Genomic DNA, 25,175 nt, shown 5'->3' on the forward strand with positions numbered 1-25,175 from the left:
TTGTGGACTCTAGTGACAGAGAGAATCCAGACTTCAACAGAGCACACTGTGGTCCAGGTTCATTGCCATCCTCCTCCCACATCCGTGCTTGGGACCCCTCTTTGGAGCCAAAGCTGCGGCCCTGCTGTTTCTTCACTTTCTCTTTTAGTTCATGGAGTTCCTTAAGTAATGAGTGCTTTTGGAAGCATAGTTTATCGTGAAACATTCTATCATGTGTATATTGTATATGTATCTTAAAATTTAAATTGTGTTAAAATCAAATTGGCTCTGAGGGTCAGAGTTCAGAATCAAGTGCTATCAAATTCTCTAGTGGGATGTGTTGGCTGAGGCTGCCTGTTTGTTCCCAACTGCCTAGACCACTAAACAAACACAAGAAGTCTGTATTAATTGTAATACTGTTTGGCCAATATCTTTTTTTTAATATTTATTTATTTATTATGTGTACAGCATTCCTTCCATGTGTGCCCGCAAGCCAGAAGAGGGTGCCAGGTCTCATTATAGATGGCTGTGAGCCACCATGTGGTTGCTGGGAACTGAACTCAGGACCTCTGGAAGAGCAGTCAGTGCTCTTAACCACTGAGCCATCTCTCCAGCCCTGTTTGGCCAATATCTTAAGCATATTGTTAGCTGCTCTCATATCCTAAACTAACCCATCTCCTTTAATCTGTGCATCACCACAAGGTCGTGGTCTACTGGCAAAGTTTCGGCAGACTCTGGCAGAGGTGTCTGTCTCCTGTGGATGACTACGTGGCTTCTCTCTGAATCCACCTATTCTCTCTATATATCTTTCCCAGCCTGGCTATGTTCTGTTAAGCCATTGGTCAAAAGCAGTTTCTTTATTTAACAATGACAATAATACATATTAATAGCATACAAAGGAAAATCCCACATCAGGGATGAAGTGTGCTCTGACCATCTGATCAATGAGACTCTAACAATCCGAGACATGTGGTTACAACAGACTCAAGTGTTGGAGGCTTAGTCCCTATCTGGTGGCTGCAATCATCGAGAGATGACTGAGTTGTGTCAACACCAACTTCATCAATGGGTTAATCCATTAATAAGCTCACACCAATGGACTATTAGGAGGTAGAGCTTCCTTGGAGAAGGCAGGTCCCTGGGGATGTCTTTGGAGGTGCTATCTTATTTCTGACCCCTTCCTGTCTGTCTCTCTGTTTTCTGACCATGAGGTGAGCAGTCTGCCCCACTACATCCTTCCCACCATAATCTTTGCCATAGGACACCCACAGCAATGGTGCCAAGCGACCATGAACTGAAAATTCAGAAGCTGAGTCAAAGCAAACTTTTCCTTCATTAAACTATCTTTTAGGTATTGATGACAGCAATGAAAAGTATAAGTAACTAACATGGATATTATAAGAAATTTCTGTAGCACTGGCCACCTTCTAGAGGGTTACCAAGGAAGTCCCTGGGAAGGTGAGGAGGTGACTGTGTAGGGTGGTTGAATTGGCTGGAAGTTATCAGTGTGAAAATTTCCTAATTTCTAAGTATGAGAGGTGCCTTGAATTGATATATCAACCAGTTTATCCTAAGAGAAAATATAAAATTATTTTCATGATTTGGGGACTTTTTTGATTTTTTTTTTTTTTTAAATTTTCGAGACAGGGTTTCTCCATAGCGTTTTGGTTCCGGTCCTGGAACTAGCTCTTGTAGACCAGGCTGGCCTCGAACTCACAGAGATCAGCCTGCCTCTGCCTCCCTAGTGCTGGGATTAAAGGCATGTGCCACCCGAGACAGGGTTTCTCTGTAGCTTTGGAGCCTATCCTGGAACTCCCTTTGTAGACCAGGCTGGCCTCGAACTCACAGAGATCTGCCTGCCTCTGCCTCCTGAGTGCTGGGATTAAAGGCGTGTGCCACCACCGCCCGGCCCAGACTTTTTTGATTTTTGTTTTTGTTTGTTTGTTTTTTTTAGAAGCCAGTGTCTTAGAAGTGTGACCTGGGACCATGTGGGACAGCAGTGGCCCTCTGAGGCCTAATTCCCTGTCTTGGTTTTCAAAGTATCATGAAATGTTGGACCCAGAAACAGCAGCTTGAAGAACCAATCCTGGGCTCATAGGAGGAAGGACAGAGGTCTCTTTCTGCTGGATGTTGGCTTTGAGGTAGCTACCCCTGAAAGTCCCTGTCATAATTCTGAAGAAAATTACTGTTTATCTTACATATGCCTCTTGAACCCCTGAGGCCTGCCTGCATCCATCTTAGAGAAACCACATGGCCCCAAATGCCACCTTTCTTGTTCCCTTGCAGAACTGTGAGTTAGCTTACACAGAGCAAGTGAATCTGCTGAAGGCCCAAGGAGACTGTGTGGTCTTGAGGTTAAGATAACGGTAGAAGAGAAGCCTGCGCCTTAGAGAAAGCTCGCTAGGGAAACCAGCCAGCATGTCAGTTCTGAAATAAGCTCTGAGCTCCACTGCCAGTAAGGCACTAATCCTGTCGACTCGGACGGTAGCTGGGTGTGCTGAGGTAGGCAGATTTCCACGAGTTAGAGGCCAGCCCGGGTTATAAGAGAGCCTGTCATAAACCACTCCCACAAACCAAACAAAGAAACATATAATAAAAGGAACAAGAAGGTAAAGATGCCTCTGCCATATTCTGAGCCCTCAATGGTTCCACCAAATGGCTGACCACACCTAGAGGAAGGAGTATGACTGACTCCAACCTCGGCATCTTCTGGCCTTCAGGTCAGCAGTAGAATGTCATCTGGGAGCTTGCAGACCCCACAGACTCCGGAGCCACAGAGCCTGCTTCGGCCTACAGTCTCAGGGCCGGCATTTAATTAGCGTTGAGTGACTAAGGCACGTGTGGGAAGCCTTCATTGGTGGGATGACTCCCACCCTGATTTAGCTTAGCATCTCACTAACGGCAGACCTCAGGGTTGGGGCCCCGCTTCATGGCGTTCACAGAGGGACATGCCCATCACTTTCCACACTCCTTTTGTCATTTGCCAGTTCTCTCCTTCTAAGAGGATTTCCAGACAGATATCTGGTCTCTAGCGCTGTATGTCAGAGCTGGGCAGCCTTCCGTTTCTTGATCTTTCAGAAGGCAGCAGATTTCTCAGCATAATATCTGTATCAGCAACACCTTACCACCTGGGAATTTGTTAGAAATGCAAATTTCCAGGCCCCACCCCATCCTCAGGAGTCAGCAACCTTATGGGTGGGACCCATCAGTCTGTGTAACCAGTCTTCCAAGGGTTGTGGATCCAGCTGCCAGGGCCTTGTGCTAGAGTGGTCCATGGGTCCAGCACAGTATCATCTAGGAACTTGTTCTAAGACCCAGGAGCTGGGACTGGCAGATTCAGATGCTTATTCAAGTTCAAGGAACCCAGCTCCAGGTCAAGAGGCATCCAACGAAATACTTGGGCCCCGCTGTAGCTTCCCTGGAGAATGTGGGTAGGACTCAGGAGAAGGCGAAGGTTGGAAATAGGTCAGTGGAGATAAATCCCAGTATGGGGTAGAGTTCTCGGAGCCAGAGAGGCAGCCTGGCTTAGGAAATGAATCAGAATGTTTGGATCAGCTGGTTGGCAGGCCAAAGGTCTGGAACAGCTGGGGTTCTGGATTGAGGCTCCTACTTGATTAGATAGTAGTACAGACCTATTTCCCTCCAAAGGTGGAGAACACTCTGAGGTTCTTAAAGGAGAAGGGATGGGGCAGGGATAAAGGCAGCATCTGGCAGTTCTCCAGAACTGTATGTAGCAGACAGACAGGAGTAGACTTAAGGCATTTACTTAAGTTCTTTTCTTTTAAAACTGTCTCTATGTGTTCATACGTTTGGGTGCATCTGGAGACTGGAGGTCAACCTTGGGGGTCATTCTTTATGAACCATCCACTTTATTTTTCTGACATGGTCTCCCATTGGAAGCCAGGCTGGCTAACCAACAAGTCCATCTCCCCAGAGCTCGTGAAAGCAGGACCAGGTGTGATCCCAGGCTCACTCTGGTCATATCATTTAGTGGGTCAACTGAGCAATTATGATGGTCAGATGACGGAGTTTATTTCCAGGAAGGAAAATGCCTAAAAGGGAGGGTGAAAACGGTTGTCAGAACTTTTGTTTAGGATTGACTCTGAGGTGCATTTTCAGATAAGGTGTGCTTTTGAGAGTTTGTCTTGTTTTTAGTTTAGTGAATGATGTCTCAAGGTGTTATCCCTTCATCTTAGATACAAACTGACTCTCTGATTACTGCAGGAGATGGCTATCAGCATCGGGTTTCCCCCGACGCCTCAGCATCTTCTACAAACAGATGCATACCCTGTCGGAGGCAACAAGTGTGTCAGTGCGATAAGACCCGTTCTGGTCAAAGGTTCCTCCTGATGCTGTTCGCTATCTGCTAGCATTGAAACACACCCACTAGTCTCCCACCACTCCGTGCCTCCTGTGGCCTCCTCCCTGACCTCAGGTTAAAGGCACTTGCCGAGAGGTCTTTGTCTCCTGGCTTCTCTCCTGCACGGTGGAGTTGCTCCTGGAGCTCCCCTATATGGCCTGTGAATGTCACAACCACCTTAATACCACAGGCCTCTCGGAGTGGGGTCCCCACCCTCCCCCGCCCCACAGGGTTGGGTGATCCTCAAAGGCCTGCTGGTGGCACTTTCACAGCAGGATCACCCGTGGGAGGGAAGGCTGTGGTTTCCATTGAGACTTCTGATTTCTTGCTTTTGTACATGCCAGCTGCTCAGGAAAATTTCTACCAGGTGAGCAAGCATGGCTGCATTGGTGCCTTCCCTTACAGATACCCTTACTGCCAAGTGTGGCCTTTTGGGCCAAAAGTTTGAACCTGAAATTGCAGGGCCTGAGTTATGGGGGTTTCAAATGGGCACTTTGGAGCTTAGGTCTCATTTCAATCAGGGAAATCTATTTCTAAGCTGTGCATGACGATGCACACTTTTTAATCCCAGCACCTGGGAAGCAGAGGTAGGTGAATCTCTGTGAGTTCAAGGCCAGCCTGTTCTAAATAGTGAGTTTCAGGACAGCTAGGGCTATGCAGAGAAACCCTGTCTTAGAAGAAAAAAATATCTATGTCTAAACCAGGCATGGGAGTTCACTATTGTAATCCCAACGCTTGACAGATACTCTGGCAGGAGGACCAGTGTGAGTTCAAGGCCAGTCTGGGTTACCTGGTGAGTTCCAGACCAGCCTAGGCTGTACACTGAGAAAAACAGACTTGATCTCACCCCCCCCCCCAAACCCTCTATTTTTAGGGATTGAGGCACAGATTAGTATGTTTGAGACCCTGGGCTTAATCACCACAGACAGCATGGTCCAAACAAATGGGGAGGGAAGAAGGAGGAAGAAAAGAGAAAAACTGAATCTGAATTCAGGACAGAAAAACACTTCCGCTGGGGCTGGAGCCGTGGACCGACCAGCCGTTAAGGTCACTGGCTGTTCTCGCAAAGGATCTGGGTTTGAGTCCCAGAACCCATGTAGTGGCTCACACACATCTATAACTTCAGTACCAGGGGATCTGACCCCCACTTTTAACTTGAGGGTAATGTATGTGACACACATACATACAGGCAAAATACTGATACACAGGAAGGGAGGGAGGGAGGGAAGAAACAGACCTCTTTCAGAACATGGGCCCTACCCCCCAACCCCCATCCCCACCCCCTCAAGCCCCAACAGTGCCTTTGTGGCCCAGCAGGATTGAGTACAATGAGATATTTAATGGAAAAATAAAAAGGCAGTGGAAATCAACTCTGGCCCATGACCAGAGGTAAGAACTGAGGCCCATCAGGGGCAGGTATGTGGAATTAGCCATTACTTGCCTTGTATGAGCCCCCAAGTCAGCCTGGCAACAAACACAAGGGCCAGAAGCACGGAAGAGAGACCAAACCCTGCAGGTGCTCGTCACAGCTCCTATTTAATGTCAGTCAGAGAGCAAACATTTATAAACTTTTATATGACAAAACAAGTACATGCGGGGTTACAAATCTAGAAAATGTGAAGTCCATGCAGATTTCAAAGACCAGCGCGGGGTCCACTATGGATTCATTTACGGAACTGAGAGCACAATGAAAGCCTAAGGTCCACACAGTAAGCATTTAGGAGTGGACGGAATGGTCGGTGTGGTACAAACCTCAGATGCATTAGAACGGGAGGTCTAAGCTTGTAGTTATACTTTATATATCGTACACAGAACACCCGCGGTGCAGGCCGATGCTATGGCAGAGTGGTGTGCGTCTGCTCAGCCAAATACGGAGCAACTGAAGGAACAAGGCTTGCCTTACTTAAACAATGCTAACAGAATTTCTCTTCCCACTTTGAATGGAGCCTGCTTCTCTCATGGGCGACCTTAGATTGTCTCTTTGTTGTCCGATTCATATACAAGTACAGAAACTAAGGGTATGACCTGATTCTGGCTTTTGACAATTATGAGACAGAAATGAAGAAATCAAGTGCCTTGACTTTGTGTTATAACCACCTCTCCCTTCACAGGAGGGCCACGCCCTTACAGTGCTGGATCTCCTCAGAGTCAAAATCTTCCGGTTCAATCCAAGCAAGGTTAAAAAAAAAAATCATTCTAGCGGGGCACTGGCTTTAACCCCAGCACTTGGAAGGCAGAGGCAGGCGGATCTCTATGAGTTCAGGGACAGCCTGGTCTACAAAGCGAGTTCCAGGACAGCTAGAACTGTTACACAGAGAAACTCTGCCTCAAAAAAAACGAAACAAAACAACAACAACAACAAAAATCATTCTAGTGCCTAGGAAATGAACAAAGGTTTGCTTTCAATGTTAGTAGGGGGAATTTCTTTTTTTTTCTCTCCATTGCCTAAATCAGTAGAGTTTGTTAGTAAAGAAGAGGGCCGCTATGGATGCCTTAAGTATCCTAAATGGGGGCTGTTTCTTAGGACACCATACCCCAACAGTGACTTCTTTGGTTGTAGAACCCTTCACCTATTTTAACAGTTAGTGTGTCTGTCACTGTGCACTCTGGGTATAAGTCAGAGGTCACACCAGGATTTACTCACTAGACCAACAAAGCCCCGGCTAGCCGGCGGTTATTTGCTGTTAGATTCTTATGGGCCTGCTGTTAGCACTGGCCCACGGTGGACTCAATCAAAAGACTCTGGGGTGAATAGCATCTGGTCTACTGTACATTTCCCAGGTCCCGTCAGTGCCAAGGGCATTAGCCTATGGGGGACAAAGAGAGAAGCAAGAATGAGACACCACCTCAATTAAAAGAGCTACAGGTGGATAACCCCTCCCCCAGCCGAGACCACAAGAAGGAGAAAGTACAAGCAGGGCGGCTTCCCTCATCCCACTATCAGGAAGATGAGGAAGGAAATGAGGAGGATCACAGGTGGGGATGAGAAGAGCACCACGGCGTGGGAACGTCTCCCTTCATAGTAGGCCTGGGACTCCTTCTGATACTGGGTGACGCACATCTGCTCCACCACGCGCTCCATCATCTTGACGTCGGTCTCCGTGAAGTTCTCCCCCTTGGTGGTGGTGGTGACCGTGTGTTGCTTGATCGTGATGTTGACGCAATCGTGCACGAAGTTGTTCTGATTGCTGTACTGATCCACCGGCCGGTAGTACACTTGGTTAGGGTACCGGTTCATGTTCTCACGGTAGTAGCGGTCCTCCCAGTCATTGCCAAAATGGATCATGGGCCTGCTCATGGCGCTCCCCAGCATGTAGCCACCCAGGCCCCCCACCACTGCCCCAGCTGCGGCAGCACCTGCCACATGCTTCATATTGGTTTTTGGCTTACTGGGCTTGTTCCACTGATTGTGGGTGCCACCTCCTTGACTCCAGCCGCCGCCATGGGGCTGACCCCAACCACCACCGTGAGGCTGTCCCCAGCCACCGCCATGGGGCTGTCCCCAGCCACCACCATGGGGCTGCCCCCAACCACCACCCTGAGGTGGGTAACGGTTGCCTCCAGGGCTGCCCTGCCCAGGGTATCGGCTTCCACCAGTGTTCCACCCTCCAGGCTTTGGCCGCTTCTTGCAGAGACCGACATCGGTCCATGTAGCCACAAAGAGTGCCAGCAGCCAGTAGCTGAGGTTCGCCATGATGGCTGATCTGCAAAATGAAGAACAAGGAATCATTATCTATCACTCAGGCTGAAGCTGCTTGACATTTGTTGCAGAACAAATGTCTGATAGTCATGGCTATAGCCCTCCTCGGGGTGGGGGTGGGGGGTTCCTTGACAGAATTTAGGAGACAAATAACTGTAAACCAAAGATACACAACTCATTCTCTTAAGGCAAATTTGACAAATATTTTTCTCTATTCCTGGGAACAAGAATTGCCCCCAATTGGTGAACTATGTGTGATCTAGGGGAAAAGCATTACATGGTGGGTATGCCCTGGCTTTGAGCTTCTCTATATTTGGGATTTGGAACCGGGTATGATCTTGTGGGGAGCCTGGCAGCTGTACTCAGAAGGCTGCTATCATGGACCCTGGGTCCTTTGTGTGTGTACCCCTACACCAAGGAGAACCTCTATCCACAAATGTAGACCTCATTTCCCAGAATTCCAAAAGGAACCTGTGAGTACACCCATCCTGAGTAACCGAACCCCAGAAGGCCCGAGCCAGGGTCCAGTTAGGGGGACTGAGTGGCTGCAGCTGGAACAAAGACTGAAGATAGCTGACTCAGTGTTTCCTTGGCAATTGTGGAGGTGAGGAACCGGTCTCTCGAAAGCCAGGTGTGGGGTATGGGGCATGCGGTGTGGGGCGTGGTGCTGTGTGTATGAGGCACGGGGCGTGGTGCGTGCGGTGTGGGGTGCGATGCAGTGAGTATGGGGCACAGGGCATGCGGTGTGGGGCGTGTTTCAGTGCATATGGGGCACGGGCGTGGTGCGTGCGGTGTGGGGCGTGGTGCTGTGTGTATGGGGCACGGGGCGTGCGGTGTGGGGCGTGGTGTAGTGAGTGCCTATTACCACAGTACTTGTCAGGAAGAGGTTGAAACAGGACGACTGTGAGCTCTAGACAAGTCTGGGCTTTATAGCTCATGTCTCGAAAACCAAACCAAGAGTATCTCGTCTGTTGCCGTTTTCTCTGGGGTATGGCAATGCCTGGCACAGAGCAGGACATAACAGACAGCTGTTGAGAGAAGGAATTAACATCCCGCGAGCATATTAAAGCCAAGAAGCTCCTCAAAGGAATTCTCAATCCAAGTTTATTAGAGACAGGAAGCATCTAGGATTTAGCAGGCTTGCTTGAGAATTCCTCAATCTCTCCACAGACAAGAGAGACGGACAGGCTGGGCTGCCGAACTCTGCACTTACAAGCTCAGCCGATGAATAAGCTTGAGTCCAGTATGAATACTTGTTTTTGTTTTATTTTTTGAGATAGGATCTCACTCTGAAGCCTGGGTTTCTCTTTCTCTTGAACTCCTGGCAATCCTCCTGCCTTAACCTATTCAGTTCTGGGGGCCACAGAACCATTACACTTAGCTTAGTATTAATATTTATGGGTGATTGTTTTCTTCTGATTTTTGGTACAGAAGGGCTAGTACAGTTTAGAAAACAACAAACATGCCAAATAGCCCTGAGGGCAATTTACGAGCCTCCACAGAATGCACCTTCATCATACGTAACCTTCTTTCAGATTAACGTTCTCCTTCACCCTGGATGCTGAGATCCAAGACAGCTGAAGACACAAGCTATTACCCAACTGTACCGCCACATCCTAGGTCAAACCACATGCCCTGTAAGCCAGTAAGCCATAAATCCCAGAAGGCCACACGCAGTCACACTCTGCTGAGTCCCACGTTCTTGTCACTCAAAAGATTAGAGATTAGTTTTCAATTAAATTCTATGGTGTATAAGAGAAAAACCAGAAAATAAACAAGCTAACATCTGTTCATATTTCTACTAAAACTATTGAGATGGGAAGTGCTGTACTGGTGGTCATAAGTAAATCAAAACATATTTAGAAACTACAAGTCAGACTAGAAGGGCTGAGGCCACACCAGCTGGAATTTCTGCAAGTTTCTTCTAGTGAGGGTCAGAGGGCAGGACACACTCCCACACCTCCAGTACCCCCTTCCAGTCCTGCTCCCTGGTCTGGCCCATTTTCTCACAGCCCATTCCTGGGCCCCCATGCTGCTCATGCTTCAGGGAGCCTCACTTTAGGCCTTGTCTACCCTGGACTCGGTGATAAACCTTATAATCCAGCACATGGAGGCAGAGACAAGACGATTCAAAGGTCATTGTAAGGGTTGGGGAAGGAGCTCAGTGACAGAGAACTTGCTTAGCACGTGTGAGGCCTGGGGTCAAGTCCCAGAACCTCAATCAATCAACAACAATCAATCCATCTCTCAGTCTAAAGGGTTTTTATGTAAACCACTTCTTCCCTCCTGCGGCTGAGCCAAGCCTCGCCATAGTTCTTGGATTTTCTCTTTGTTACAGCACACACGAAACTCCTCCCAGTTCTGTCTTTACAGGGAATCCTAAGCCCTGTAGCTTTTCACACCTTTCAACACGACTCTCTTAGCTGCTGGCTCCACCACTGCTCATTGAGCCCTACAGCCGTCCATCTAGTCTTCTTGTCTGCCCCCATCCTGCCCCAGCGCCTATCTTGTGTTTTCCTTTTAATATACGGTCACATTGTACTGGTTCCCCATATCCAGGCTAAAATACGAAGTCCTGGCCATGGTGACTGGGAAATCACAGGACTTGGCTTCACTTCCTCCTCTCCCCAGTCTACTTAAACCTGTTAGACACAAGGAGCACCCTGGGTTACACAAAGAAACATATGCACAAAGAGAAAGAAAAATTGCGTGGCAAGGCAATTTCTTTTGAAAAAAGCGTATGCCAGAACTGAGATGCAGCTACAGCAATCACACGGCAGCAAGAAGTTGGCGTGGTTTGTATTTAAGGCAGGTGGTGACTGTGCCTTTTCCTCACTGGCTGTGGTCCTACCTCACAGACTTTTCAGAATAGCTAGTTTGTTTTTTAATTTTTATTTATGTGCACTGGTGTTTCGCTTGTATGTGTATCTGTATGAGGATGTCGAGTACCCAAGAACTGGAGTTGCAAACAGTTGTGAGCTGCTAGCTTCACGCATGTTCACGTCTTTCATTAACTGGGAGTTTCTGGCTGCTAGCTCTTCAGGTATCGGCCCTTACCGTCTCCCTGAGGTACTCATGAGAGACTTGACCCCCATGTGGTCTCAATCTCATTCCTCAGACTGAGTTTCCATTGTGTTCCAGTGGAAGAACAGCCAGTGCTCTCAGCTGCTGAGCCATCTCTCCAGCCCCCAGACAGGCTGGTTTGAAAAGAATCAGCACAAAAGAAATGAAAGGAAGGAGGAAGGATTGGCTGTCAGGGGCCATCAAGGTCTGGAGACGTTGCATTTGCAGGGGGCTGGGACTTTGTGTAAGCAAATGCTTTACCAGGTGGAGGAGATGAGATCTGTAAAAATGTTTTACAAGATGTGTGTGGGGGGGTGATTTTTGGAACACTAGCTCGCTACCTTTGACAATAAGCACATATTCCTCATGAACCCCCCAAATGGGTCCCATCTCTAGGTCTTTGCTCCCTTGGCCTAGGTAGCTCCTTCCCCAGCTACTGATGTGACTCCCACTCTCAAATGGTGGAGGAGAGGCTCCTCATTCCACCTAGTACAGCACCTGTTAGTATTCAGGCATCTGCACTGGCCTGCCCTTGGGGTCCTGACAGGATCCCTTCTCAGCTGCAATCACTAAGAGCTCCTCCTGTGCACATCCACTACAGTTCCTTTTAGAAGGTGGGCCTAACCCACCTCCTGTCTCTTTCTTCCTCTCTCTTTTTCCATTTTTTTGCCACTCTTTATCCCCAGTGACTGGTCTCTGTCCCTTCTCTCTCTTTTCCCAATAAACCTATGTGAGCCTTGTTGCATGGAGTGACTTCTCTTCACGGCGTTTCTTAAATGACAACAGCATCCCTTCTCCTGTCTGCTTTTGCTGCTTCAGTTCTTTCCAGAGTGAGTAATATACTTGACATATTAGTTATTGTGGACATATTGTCCATTTTCTCCACCACGGAGCAGGTTCCTGCAGGGCAGAGTCCTGGACCTGTTTATATCAATGTCCCCAGACACAGTGCCTGACCAATAATAACCATGCACACAGTAAACCTGAAGGAATGACTGTGAAGACATCTTTACTGAAACATAACAAGCAACTAGGAACAAGTACTTGCAATGGATGTTGAAGGAGGACTGCATTTAAAAGCTCACAAATCATTCTTTACTACAAATGGTCAGCTAATAATCTCACTGAACTAAGCAAACATTTCATACGCCAGCCGCTGTGGAAGGCGCGGGCTGGCTGAAGATAGTGTTATATGATACAGACAGGTGGGAGCCAGAGAAGGCTGCTGGGAATCAGGCTGAGTTGGGCTTTGCACGTGCTTCTTTATGGCTGTATGGGAGCAAGCTAGGGGTGTGGCTCAGAGAAGGGCATCTGCCTGGACGTGCCCCAGTATCCATCTGCTGCAGCGCAAAGAAAAAAAGTTACAGTTCTGAGATCCGGAGAGACGCAGGAGTGGGAAATGACACCACACAGTGACTGGACACAGAGAAGAGGAACTGACAGAGAAGGTGTGTAGGAGGGAGAGGCAGCTAGGGTAGAGGTGGGTGGGGTAAAAGGGACACTGGCAGACCTGAGGACACCTGAGCCTGCAGCCGTAGTGTGCAGGCATGCAGGGGTCAGGTAACAGGGCCACCACGCAAAAGGAGCAGACCTTGGGGACAGATCACACTCGCCCTTCTTGGTCTAACATTACTGCATCTCTTTCGGCCTCAAGACTGTCTTAAAAAAGACAGCCTTTGCAACCCGCCCTCCCTCTGGATGCTGGTTCTCTGGCAGCCCTAATGACAAGGCCTGTGAAAGGCCTGACCCAGGTCTGGAGGCATCATGAGCCACTCAAGAGTCTGGGTTCTTTTTCAGAAAGAACATTCATGAAGCAGGGACTGTGTGTACACGTGTGCACGTCTAGGCTTGTATGTGTAAACAGAGCGAAGAGGCTAAGTCTTAGGCCCCAGCACTACTAAAGATTGCTGGTTCAGCAGTAAAGGAGCTGAGGTAGAAGGGGAGCCATGTGATTCAGTGGGCAGCCTCTGCGGGGAGCACAGTTTCGGATATAAATGGCAAGAGACCGGAAGAATCTATGTGGGACCCCAACTTCAAGACTAGGCAGCTACATGGGCAGGACATGGAATGTGTTTCCAGTCTGGAGGGAGGTGGATAAAAGGTTTGTTTTTGGCTACACTGTTGTCAAACAACACGTGGCGTGGGTCAAGAGCTTCAAGTGTCACCAACTGGAGACATGAGTTGTGTTGTCCCCATACACACACATGACATCACAGCCATGGGCACATGCGGCTGGCCTATACTGTTTACTGATATTGGATAACGTTGGAGAATTATAAAATATATCAAGACAGGATCATTTCAAAGTCAGTTGAGAACAAGAAAAGCAATATTTAATCATGAAATTCCTTCACAGAATCATTTCTGAAGAGGGACTGACTCAACCTTACACAAGACCGGGACAAGCTTAGATATCGAATTACAAGCCCTCATTCTCCCAATAGGGCCACCCACGTGGGCAGTTCCTGGGCTACGGATGTAGCGAGTGGCAGAGCATTTGCCTAAATTACAGCTCCAGCACTAAAAAGACTGCTGGTTTACTAGGCTGCTGGCAATAGAGATGAGATTTCTAAGTTCATGGCTTGTGATGTCATCTAAGATATTTTAGTAAGTACTTCATAAAGGTCATTATCTATTTTTTCACTAAGAAAGACACTCTTAGAACAATAGCAATAGGAGTTTCCTTAACCTGATAAACATTATAATAAAACCAGGAAACATAATCAATGATCTTTGAATACATTCCTTTTAAGATCAGAAGCAGATAAAAAAAAATAAAGAACCCCCCCCCCCGCGCCAAACCAGACTTCCATTATTCAAGGTGTTCTCAGTGCAATGTGTAAAGATGAAGAAACAGCAGGTGCAGGAACCACAGGAAAGAGTCAGACTGACATCATTTGCAATTAACAGGATCACAGTGAAAACACAGAAGTAGGTAAGGTTACCGAAACTAACCCAAATCAAGTCAAAACAAACAAATGAACAAAAATCCAATACTGGCATTCAGCAAGGTTGCAGGATCCAGGATGTGTGTCTTACTTTTCTATTGCTGTGATAAAACACTGTGGACAAGGGGGCTTAAAGAAGGGAGGGTTTATCTGGTGCTAACATCTTCAGAGGGTAGGAGTCTATTGCTATAATAGGGGTCGGGGAGCAGGGCAGCAGGTAGGAAGGCACCACAGCAGCGACTGAGTGCTCACATCAGGAGGCAGAGAGAGAGGTAGAGGGGGAGGAAGAGAAAAATAGAGAAAAGAGAGAGAGGAGAGAAAGAGGAAATAGAGAAAGGAGAGAGAGAAAAAGATAAAGGAAAGAGAGAGAGAGAGAGAGAGAGAGAGAGAGAGAGAGCGCACTAATTTGAAATGACAGGAGTCTTTTGAAACCACACAGCCCATCCCGCAGTGACATACTTTCTCCAGCAAGGCCACACCCCCTAAGTCTTCTCAAAATGACTGAGATTTACAGGAATATCTCAAACTACCACAATGAGTATACAGAGACCAATATCATTTCTATACTAGTCATAAATAACTAGAAAAAAGATATTCACAGAGCAAGCAAACTATAAAACATTTAGAAATGACAAAACTAAATAAAAAGAGGTCTTACATGAAAGAAATTCAAAACTTTAATTCCAGGTCAATTTTTCTGAAGAGCTTAATAAACTCACGCCTTTAATCCCAGCACTCGGGAGGCAGAGGCAGGTGGATCTCTGAGTTCAAGACCAGCCTGGTCTACAGAGCTAGTGCCAGGACAGGCTCCAAAGCTACAGAGAAACCCTGTCTCGAAAAACCAATCAACCAAATAAACTCACATGGAAAAGAGACATGTCTATTCACCACAAAGCCAACAATAAAGGAAGAACCAAGGGGAGAATGTGGCACACCAGACTCAAATCACACTATAAAGCCATTAAAATTCAGAAACAGACCAACAGACTAAAGCTCAAATATGGAAGCATGCATACACTCTGTAACAAGGACTTGATTTGATTCTCCAGTGGGCACCACAAACCAGTAAGGAAGGAAGGTTTGGTGCTTCTGGGAAGCTGAAAAACAAAAACAAAAACAAAACAGAAATGGATCCCTAATTCCATGTGCAAAAGTAGACTCTCGACAAATAGAAGACCTAATGTGAGAGAGGCTGAGCGTGCCACTGTTATCCAGCTCCCAGGAACTTAGACCGCCAAGCTTCAGGCCAGTCTGATGCAGGGACCAACTGTTAAACAGTGAAACAACCAATAAGCCATTGAAGTGGATAGTTTTCCCAAACACCAATGGTCAATAAGCATCTGAGAAAAGGTTCAGTATCACTGGCTGTCAGAGAAGTGCAAATTAAAATCAAATAGATTTCATTTCATCCAAGTCAGAATGTCTATCATTAAGAAAACAAATAGCTTGGGTTGTAGAGACGGCTCAACTCTTCAGAGTTGATTACTTTTCCAAAGGTCCCAGGTTCAGTTCCCAACACAGCCCTCTCCATTCTCAGGGATCCAGAGTCCTCCTCTGACCTCCACAAGCACCAGATATACAAGTGGTACAGAGACGTACAGGCAGGCAAAACACTACACTACTGGGGTGGTAGTGGTGCACACCTTAAATCCCTGCATACGGGAGGCAGAGGCAGGTGGGTCTCTGTGAGTTCAAGGTCAGAATAAATACCAGGACAGCCAAGGCTGTTACACAGCAAAACCTGTCTCCAAAAAAAAAAAAAAAAAAACCAAAAACCAAACCTAAATCTAGATCTATCATATGACCTAGCTAAACCAAAGGATTCCAAGTCAGCATGCCAGAAACACTTGTGCGTTGATGTTTACTATAGCATAGTTTACTAAATAAAGCTAAGCTATGGAACCAACTAGGGAGTCTATCAACAGGGGTGGGAAAAAAAGAAAATGGAACTTTATTCAGACATAATGAAAGCAAAATCATGCCATTTGGAGGAAAATGGATGCAGCCAGAGATTATCATTTAAAGTGAATTAAGTCAGACAAATGTTGCACATTTTTTCTCACATGGAGAACTGAAATGGTTGCTGGGTGTCTTCCTTCATTGTTCTCCGCCTTATTTTGGGGGGCAGGGTGAGCCCACTGAACTAGAAGTTCACTACCTCAGCTAAGCTGGCTGACCTGTGAGTTCTTCGCTTGTCTCTGTCTCCCAGTGCTGGGTTCTAAGACTGTGCAGCTGTGCCCAGCTTCTTACGTGGGTGCCGGGGAATTGAACTCAGATCCTCATACTGCTGTGGCAAGTACTTAAATAAATGAGCCATCTCACCAGTTCCATCACTGTCCCTTGTAAGTAAGGAGCTTTACTGGCAAGAGCAAACAGCTGCATATTTCTCTCTGATCCTAATTTACTGTAAAGACCACATTTGGGAATAATAAAAGAACTCAGAGGAAAGCGAGAAAGCCTGTCTATTTCTTAGTTCTGAGCTAGCGTCCAATCTCTCAACCATCAGAGAACGCCAAGTCTGCTCTGTTCCTCGATTGTTCTGGGAGCCTACAGAGCTGTGATTTCCTATGTGAACCCTGTGGAGAAGCACCTAGAAAAGTCTGTGGCCAGGGGCCGTGGGCTGAGGATAAGTGAGCTCACGAGAATGGCAGTCTCTTCAATCTGCCACAACTAAAGACACAGTGGGGTAAACATTCCATTCACAATGGCACTGAGAAACTCAAAATATCTGGGGTTCATCCTCAAACAGCAGATTTACTGGAGAAAGCTGTACGGTTTTGCTGAGATATTAAAAAAGAGGCTAGAAAAAGCAAAAAGACATGTATTAATGGAATTTAAAAATTAATATAAAAAGAGATTTCAATTGTATCCAAATAACTCAGCGTCAACATGATTTTATCTAACTCAGAGGACCTTTAAGAAGCATGGTGCACGGACGGTGGTGGCGCACGCCTGTAATCCCAGCACTTGGGAGGCAGAGGCAGGTGGATCTCTGTGAGTTCGAGGCCAGCCTGGTCTACAAAGGGTGTTCCAGGACAGGCTCCAAAGCTACAGAGAAACCCTGTCTCGAAAAACCAAAAAAAAAAAAAAAAAAAAAAAAAAGAAGCATGGTGCAGTGACACTGAGAAGGACGCACGGCCTGGTGTCCCATGAATGCAATCCCCGTGGCTGAAAGGTGGGGGATCAGGCACTCAAGACCAGCCTTGCTTACAGTGAATTGGAGGCCAGATTGCGCTGCGTGAGACAGACTCGGCCTTCCCTGTCTGCTGTCTAAAAAGGAGCAGATAGAGGACAGAGTTTAATGCCAAGCACATGCTTGGTACACATGTAAGACTCTGAATCTGGTCTCCAGCATCGAAAACAAAACAAACAAACAAAATAAAAAAACACAAAATAAAATAAAAAGCCCTAAAAATTAAAGAAATGTTCCTGTGGGAAGAAAAATTCAGAGCACACCTGGCTGGCCATGTCTTAGAATGCAAAACTACTTAGACATCGCAAGAGCAACACTTACAGCTACAGAAAGAGAGACAGGGAGGGAGGGAGGGAGGGAGGGAGGGAGGGAGGGAGGGAGGGAAGAGGGAGAAAGGGAGGGAGAGAAAGACAAAAGGCCCACAGTTCTCTCAGTTATTCTATTCCCACGATGCATGGCACCGAGGGCAGAGCTGCTAAGGATCTGTCCCAGAGACGTAACAGTTCAAGATGCTCCTGCTGAGATCCACAAGCACTGACCAGTTTCTGCTGTCTGCTAAGGCAGTGCTCTGAGACTCAGAACACATACAACTTGAAGCTTAGTCAGTTAAACTATGAAGCAGAGAGGAAATATCTCTCTCTCTCTCTCTCTCTCTCTCTCTCTCTCTCTCTCTCTCTCTCACACACACACACACACACACAAATACACACATAGACCCACAGACCCCCAACCCATACACACTGGTGCTCCCCCTCCCCGACTCCATCCCTGGGGGAAAAATTCCTGTCTCTCTTGTGCTTGGTAGAATTAATTCATTTCTCATCACTTGAGGTCACTAGCTCTTAAGGAACTGGATCAAGCTATATTAAGAGGACGGAAAACATTTAAGTGGTTTTAATTGGTATCTTAAGGCCATCTCTGGAACAAACGGGGTCCCTAAGCTTGTTTATCATCAGAACTACTTTAAGAACTTTTGAAAAAGCTATCAGAAATCCTCCCAGGACAGTCTGGAAGTATTTAATGATGGCACCTGAGAGGTTGGAAAAGCCTGCCATGGAGCCTGCCCGCCCTCCGTCCCCGCCAAGCTATGTCACCAGGGACACAACACGGACACTTATTCTGCTTTCTGTTAAGAGGGTGCAGCTCCCTCGAGGCAACCACACAGCTCTGAGGTAGCTAAAAGGACGGCTTAACACGTGGGACTAAGAGCTAGCTAGTGCACACACTATCCCCATTTGTGTGTTATCTTATAACACTGCATCAGATAAGATGTATTTTTAAAGCATTTATTTGGCAGCAGCACACAGAGACCTTGAGACAGAAGTTAAAACCATTCTTCAGAAAAACCAGCTGGGTGTGGTGGCTGGTGATTGGCTCCGACTCCCAATAGGAGTGCAGGGTTGCATATAGGGAGTTCCAGGTCAGCCCAGGCCTGTGAAACCCTGCCTCAAAACAAGCAAAACAAAACAAACAACAAACAAAAACCCCAAACAAACAAAAAAAACCCAAAAACCCCAAAACCCAAACCAAGAAAAAAAAAAAGAAAAGAAAAAACCCAAACAAAAACAAAAGCAAAATGAAAAAAACCTTCACCTTCTTACTTGGTTGAGATTTGGCATAGAAATGTATATCTGTTACTATTAGTTTTTAAATGTTTGCAGTTCTCTGCCTGGCACTATCCTAGAGAAAGCTGTGGCCTGTGTTCCCTGGAATCAAGCTGATTTCACGAGACATCAGTGCACAGCAAGGTATAAGCCCCACATTACATTATTAGGTGGCTTCTGGAGTAAGTGCGGTGCTTAGATTTTTCTGGCCCCCATGTCCCCAGACAGCTGGTGATTTTCAAGTCCTCCTGCAAACCCAAGACTGACAGGGCACTTACAATCTGCTGTGGCTCTCCGAAACTGGACTGGTACCACTAGGAAGGCAGAGTGCTTCAGGTCAGTTGAAAGTGTTCAGTTTTGAAATATATCCAGGAGTCCTTCCAAACACAAAAAAGTAAAATTAGAATGGATAAATAAACCCAAGAACTGAAATACAATTGAATCTAATATACAAATTACCAAACCACTAATAAATACAGTCATATAAAATGGATCAGCATTTGAAAATGGAAATAAGATCAGCTCAGAAAATTCCCAAAAGCGAATATGACATGGTCTGTGTCATTTTAGAAACTAAAAAACTATCCCTAGGTTCAAGTCCCAGTATTTGAAGAAAAGAGGCCTGGGGAACTGCTTTGTTTCTTCCAAACAAGCTAGTGGAAACAGGTCATCTATAAACATAAAGTCAAGATCACATGTACTTTCTGAGCCCTTTCGTTCCTGCTCCTTTTCTGGGTTTTTCTCATGCATAGGGCATGGGTCCAAGGAGAGGCTAGGTCTCCTAACCCATGCTTTGACTCTGTTTCCCCCAGTGATACCTGGAGTCAGGACCCCTAAGGAAGAGTGTTCAGGATCCCTAAGGTTCCTTCCACAAACCTGTCGCGGTTTTCTTAGCTGCTGAGCTGTTCACTATTTAGACTGATTCTCAGTGGCTTCTAATTTTAAGTCAGCCACTGCTTAGCATATGGCTCCCCGAGCCCTTTGTTCTATTACAGGTAACTTGCCAGAAGTAGGGTTTCTGGGTCACAGCTCACAACTAATATCACCTCACCAGATTGTTCCCTGCAGGGCACAGTGGCTCATGCCTGTACCTCTGAAGCATCAGGGAGGGCTGCCACAAATCTGAGGGCTGCCTGGTCCACATAGCCAATTCCAGCCAGAGCTATATTGAGAGCCCGTTATACACTGTTATGAACTCACAAGGACGCAAACACTCCAAACTAACCAATGAATCAATCAAACAAACAAAAAAAGCCCCTACTGATTTACAATATCCTCAGCTAAGTGTGAATAACATTCAACATCAAGAGTTACACAGACTGTTAATCTTTGCAAGAAATACCAGACGTAGGTAGCATTTTCTCCTTTTGAATGAAAGGGGCTGGAGAACTGGCTCAGCAATTAAGAGTAGCTCTTCAGAGGACCTGGATTTGGTTCCGAGTGCCCACGTGGTACTGGCTCATGACCATCCATATAACTCCAGTTTCAGGGCCTCCAACGCCCTCTTCAGACCTCCACAGGACCAGGCGCACCCATGCATATGTGGATGCAAAACACTCATACACATACATACTTAAATCTTAAGGAAAAAAAAAGATGAACGAAAGGAATCCCAGAAAATGTCAAGTCATAAAGTTGGTTGTAACGCCATCTTTCTTGCCCTTGAGTAGGGCCATCTGTCCCCAAACCTGAACGTGGTGGTTTCAGGCAACCTCTGAGTTAGGGTTGCTGTTGCATTGTTTCTATTTAGTAGATGTAAAAACAACAAACAAACTTAATTTAATTTGCATCTTACTCAGAAAAATGACTCATCGTTTAGTCCCTGTTATAAATAATATGGAAAGCTTGTGTCAGATACAAATAAAAACACAAATCACCTCTTAGCTTTCTACTTCCTTCCCCTCATCAAAGCTCTCGGGTGTGTATGTGTGCGTGGGTAAAGTAGTTCCTTCATTGAATAGTTAAATTTTCCAGATGTCTGACATTTTAATTCAAAACTGTGGCTCCTGTTTGTTATATAATTAGATTGTACAAGTCTTTAATCCCACCCTACCAGTTCTCTTAATGAAATGGGGAATTAAGCACATGGGTAACTGTCATTAAACCACGATATTCAAAGTAAATATCCAAAGAAAATAAGACAGCCATAAAAACGCCAAGGTAGGACAGTGAAATCCCGAGGCACGGCGTTGGGTATGGGGCTGAGAGATGCTGAGGACGGATGAGACCACGGCGGAACTATTGGATAAAATTATGTTCGCTGCAGATAATACAAAGAGAGAAGAAAACAACAAACGACAGTCAAAAGATGCCATCCCATCCCCCTCGGAGCGAAGCTGGGCAGTGAACCGGGAACGGGAGGAAGGGCTGGCTCCTGGCCTCTCCTGGGATTCGGTCCCCCCAGGAGACGCGCAGCGGCGGGTGCCCGGTCACCTCCCAGCCAGGCTTTGCCTAAGTCCCGAGGCCTCAGTGTCCCGAGAGCCGGAGCAAGCCGGGCTTGGCTCTGGGAAGGCCGAGGGCTTACTGAAGCCTGGCATTTGCACTCCTTCCCGAAGCCAGGCTTCAGAAGCCGCTTACCTGCCACCGACGCGAGTGTGAACCCGAGTGCCGACTCGGTCTGCAGCTCCGACGCCGCGGGGGAGCGGGGCGGGGCCGGGATCAGGAGGGATAGCAGGGCGGGGCCGGGAGAGGGGCTGGGCTGGGTGGGGCTTGCGAGCGTGCTCACCAATGGCTGCGCCCGCTTCTCCCTCGCGGAATGAGTCATCAGCACTCCGGACTGGCTTAAATGCTTGTCTCTGTTCAAACCGCCCCCAGGTGTCATCACTCCCTGACGTTGCTCACCGACTATAAAAATCATCTTTAATGGAAGACTAGTCCAGAACCCTAATGCTCCCGTTACATAATGGGGAAGGTGAGAAAATGAAAGGTTGCTTAACGGAGCGAGAAAGTAATCGTTGGAACTTTGGCAGCAAGAGATTGCTAAAGAGGAAGATTTTTGAGCTCAATATTTAGGCATTTTCCCCAAATCTATAATAATTAGAAGTCTAGAAAGTGCCTTGGCCATTGCCTGTTGGTTTATTCTGTTCCTTCCTTCTTCTTTCCTTTCTTCTTCTTCTCTCTCCCTCCTTTTTTCTTTGTCTTTGGGGACAGTCTCTGTAGCCCAAGTTAGCTTGGACTGCCCACTCATTAGTTCAAGCTGACCTGAAACTCAAAGCAACGCTCCTGCTCCAGCCTCCTGAGTGCTGGGATTATAGGATGCACTAGTGTGCCCAGCTCATCTGCTCACTTTCTGCTTTTGTTTTATCCAGAGAGAAAAATTCAGCAACTCCTTCTGCACGTGTCCTGAAGCAGGTTAGAGGAAACAGTATTTTTGTTCAAGATGCTTGCCGAGAAGATTACAAGATGATTATAGACGAAGTTGTAATCCCAGCTATTCAGGAAGCTGAGGCAGGAGACTCTCAAGTCTAAGCTGGGTAATTCAATGAGACCTTGTCAAAAAGAGGCACGGGGTAGCTGGGGAACTGGTTCAGTTCCCAAGCATGAGGACCCGAGTTTGGACCCTAAGAACTCCGGAAGATTCATTGGGGAAGACATCTGACCTTGCCCTCTGATCTCCACACAGAGGTTCACATGCACCCTCCTGTACACGTGCACACAGTCCCATTCACATGTTGCACACTCCCATGGCACATACATGAATTGCTGCTAATACGGGGACAGAAGGGGTCATAAACCCCAGGGGAAACAGAACAATCTGCCCCTGTAATGAGGGACAGATGCTGAAGACCATTGACAAACACAAATTGGACTGGGATTAAGTATTGTGTCCGGCATCAGGATCCCGGACGACATGGTGGTAAGGGAGTGTAGGAGCCAGGAGAATTACAGTGGTTATCAAGTAGTTCTGTCCATCCACCCCCGCACCCTGTGTGCATCCGTGTGCATGTGGGTAGGCTCTTAACGGCTGAGGGCTGGAAACATAGCCTTTGGCTGAGTTCATTCAGTTACAGTGAAACTAGATTTCAGCTGGATAGAAACAGCAGCGCTGGTGGCTGCTTGACGTTTAGTCTGTCTAGTGAATACTTTAACCGTCCCTCAGATCCTTGCCTTCTTGCCTCAGAGGGCGCTCACTGTGAAGATACCCGCTTGCCTGTTCTGGATCAGGGCGAATACATCTTTGAACTTCTCTAAGGCCTTCCGCTTGCTGTCAGGAGAGCAGGAGAGGGTTGGGAGGGGGTGGCCAGGTTAGGTTAGGTTAGGTAAGGGACTAGCACCCCCCTCCCCTGAGACTCTGAAAGGCTTGGTTAGAAGACATCAAAACTCAGCATTTTCTTCAAATGAACTGAATGTCTACTGACTGCCTGCTCTCTACCCATCAGGAAGTGTTCTAAAAGGCTTTTTGGATGGGGAATTAGAAATGAAAGGGGATTGGCTGCTAGGCAGCCTGCCTGGTTGTTATTGCTGTGCAGAACTGGGCATGGTGGGGTAAGCCTGTCAATGGAGCATTTGAGAAGTCTCTGCTGTGAACAAGGACATGTTTTAAAATCGGCATGTGGCTGGTGAGTTCACTGCAAGGCTGGCAGGAGTTGGACATCTTTCTGCTGTTTGGAAGGGAAAGACTGGGTACTTGGTGAAGGGAGACCTCCAGCCTGCCCTAAGGCAGAGGCCTGTACCAGTGCTGAACACATTCCAGGCCTTTTGGGATAGAATCTCAGGGAAGGAGCAACTTGCCTGAAAATGGGTTGTTACACCTATGGCTCAAACCACGCATTGGAAACCTTCCGCCTTCTTAGAAATAACAAGATAGCACTATTTGACCCTAATGTACAGTTGATGTAAGATGGTGTTACAGTTTGAATGTGTCTCCTTCAGATGTCACCAGTGGGGTGTTATTATGAGGCAGGGCCTTTAAGTAGAGTCTCCTTCCCCTCTCAAATCCCCTCCTTCCCCTGGTAAAAGAAGTTTCACACATAGCTTTATGGTTTGGATGTAAAATGCTGCACAGGCTCTTAGTGTGGACACTTGTTTCCAGGCTGCAGCGCTGTTCTAGGGGTTATAGAGCCTTTGGGATATACCCCTAACTAGTGGATGTAGGTGGCTTGGGTAGACCCTGAAGACTTCTCCTCTGATGCTGGTCTGAGTTCTTTGCCTCCTGATCCGTCATATATGCTGGATGTCATGAGCATGGTCACACCTTCCATGCTGTGATGATGACCTGAGCTTCCTACTTTAAGTGTTTCTGGCAAGAACTACCTCAGAAAAATAGATAACACTCTTGACTTTTTCGACATTCTGCCTTGGTGCAGGACCCAGTGCTCTCGCCACCCTCCCCAGAGGGAATACAGGAATAAGCACCGACTTGAAAGGAGACAGTTGGTGTCATTGCTCACCAACCCTGCTGGGATCTTGACCTTGGACCCTCTACCCTACATAACTGTGAAAATAAGTGTCTGGTTTTTTATAAATTATCAAGCCTGTGGTACTCTACAGTAGTATGAGAAGTGGACAAAGTCTGATGGTTCCCATGACTCCTGATGTGGAGAATTTGGTGTTATTTCCACAAAGTCTGGAAGTTTTGGAGGGTGGAAGTAAATAAATGATACAATATGTGGTTTAATTCTTTGGTTAGGATGTCCAGACGGTGTGAATTTAGGGTTAGGGAACATTGATGTCAAGGCGCAGAAACCCCCTCAGCCTGGCTCAAAGAGCACACAGCTTCTTATGAAGCACTGGATGACAGATGACCCAGAGGACAGCCCAGCCTTCCAGGCAGTGTTTGAACGGCTGTCCCGCTCACCTCCTTCTTCAGTCATTTGTGTAACAAAAGTTATGCAGGTCCTGTAAGGACATTAGAAAATACAGACAGGAATAAAGAAAAATATTCATGGTGGGATTAGAGAGATGGATCAGTGGTAAGAGCACTGACTGCTTCCTCTTGCAGACATCCTGGGTTCAATTCCTAGCATCCATGTGGTAGCCCACAAACCTCTGAAACTCCAGTTCTAGGGGATCTGATGCTTTCTTTTGGCCTCTGTGGGAGCCAGACTTGCATATGGTACACAGACATACTTCCAGGTGTGAGGCTGGAAAAGATTCCATTTCCGTGCTGGAACCTTGTGGGACTTTGAACTTCACCTCCACCCCTGAGGAAAGCCGGGGGGTCACTAGCCCCCCTTTAGGGGAAGTATTAGCTAATGAAAATAAAAACAAGCTACACAAAACTGCTGACAAGATGCTGACCACCCAACTTCCCCTATCAGCTGAGTAATGATGGATCAATCAGATAGAATTCCAAACAGCCCCTGCGGTTAGCAAAGGGTCAGCAGAT

General features: G+C 46.9%; 1 protein-coding gene across 1 annotated transcript; it reads right to left on the reverse strand.

Moving 5' to 3' along the window:
* Positions 1-5,856: 5,856 nt before the first annotated feature.
* Positions 5,857-21,533, reverse strand: Prnp (prion protein). The gene is made up of 3 exons (XM_057781861.1): positions 21,425-21,533; positions 19,126-19,224; positions 5,857-8,043 (listed from the first exon to the last, which is right to left on the reverse strand). The coding sequence occupies exon 3, from the start codon at positions 8,031-8,033 to the stop codon at positions 7,269-7,271; it is 765 nt and encodes a 254-aa protein (XP_057637844.1). The 5' UTR covers positions 8,034-8,043; positions 19,126-19,224; positions 21,425-21,533; the 3' UTR covers positions 5,857-7,268.
* Positions 21,534-25,175: the final 3,642 nt, after the last annotated feature.

This window comes from Chionomys nivalis, chromosome 9 (genome assembly GCF_950005125.1).
Source record: "Chionomys nivalis chromosome 9, mChiNiv1.1, whole genome shotgun sequence".
NCBI classification, from domain to species: Eukaryota; Metazoa; Chordata; class Mammalia; order Rodentia; family Cricetidae; genus Chionomys; species Chionomys nivalis.

Excerpts from the sequence above, each read along its gene's own strand:
- Prnp (XM_057781861.1), bottom strand. The coding sequence starts at position 8,033 with ATGGCGAACCTCAGCTACTGGCTGCTGGCACTCTTTGTGGCTACATGG.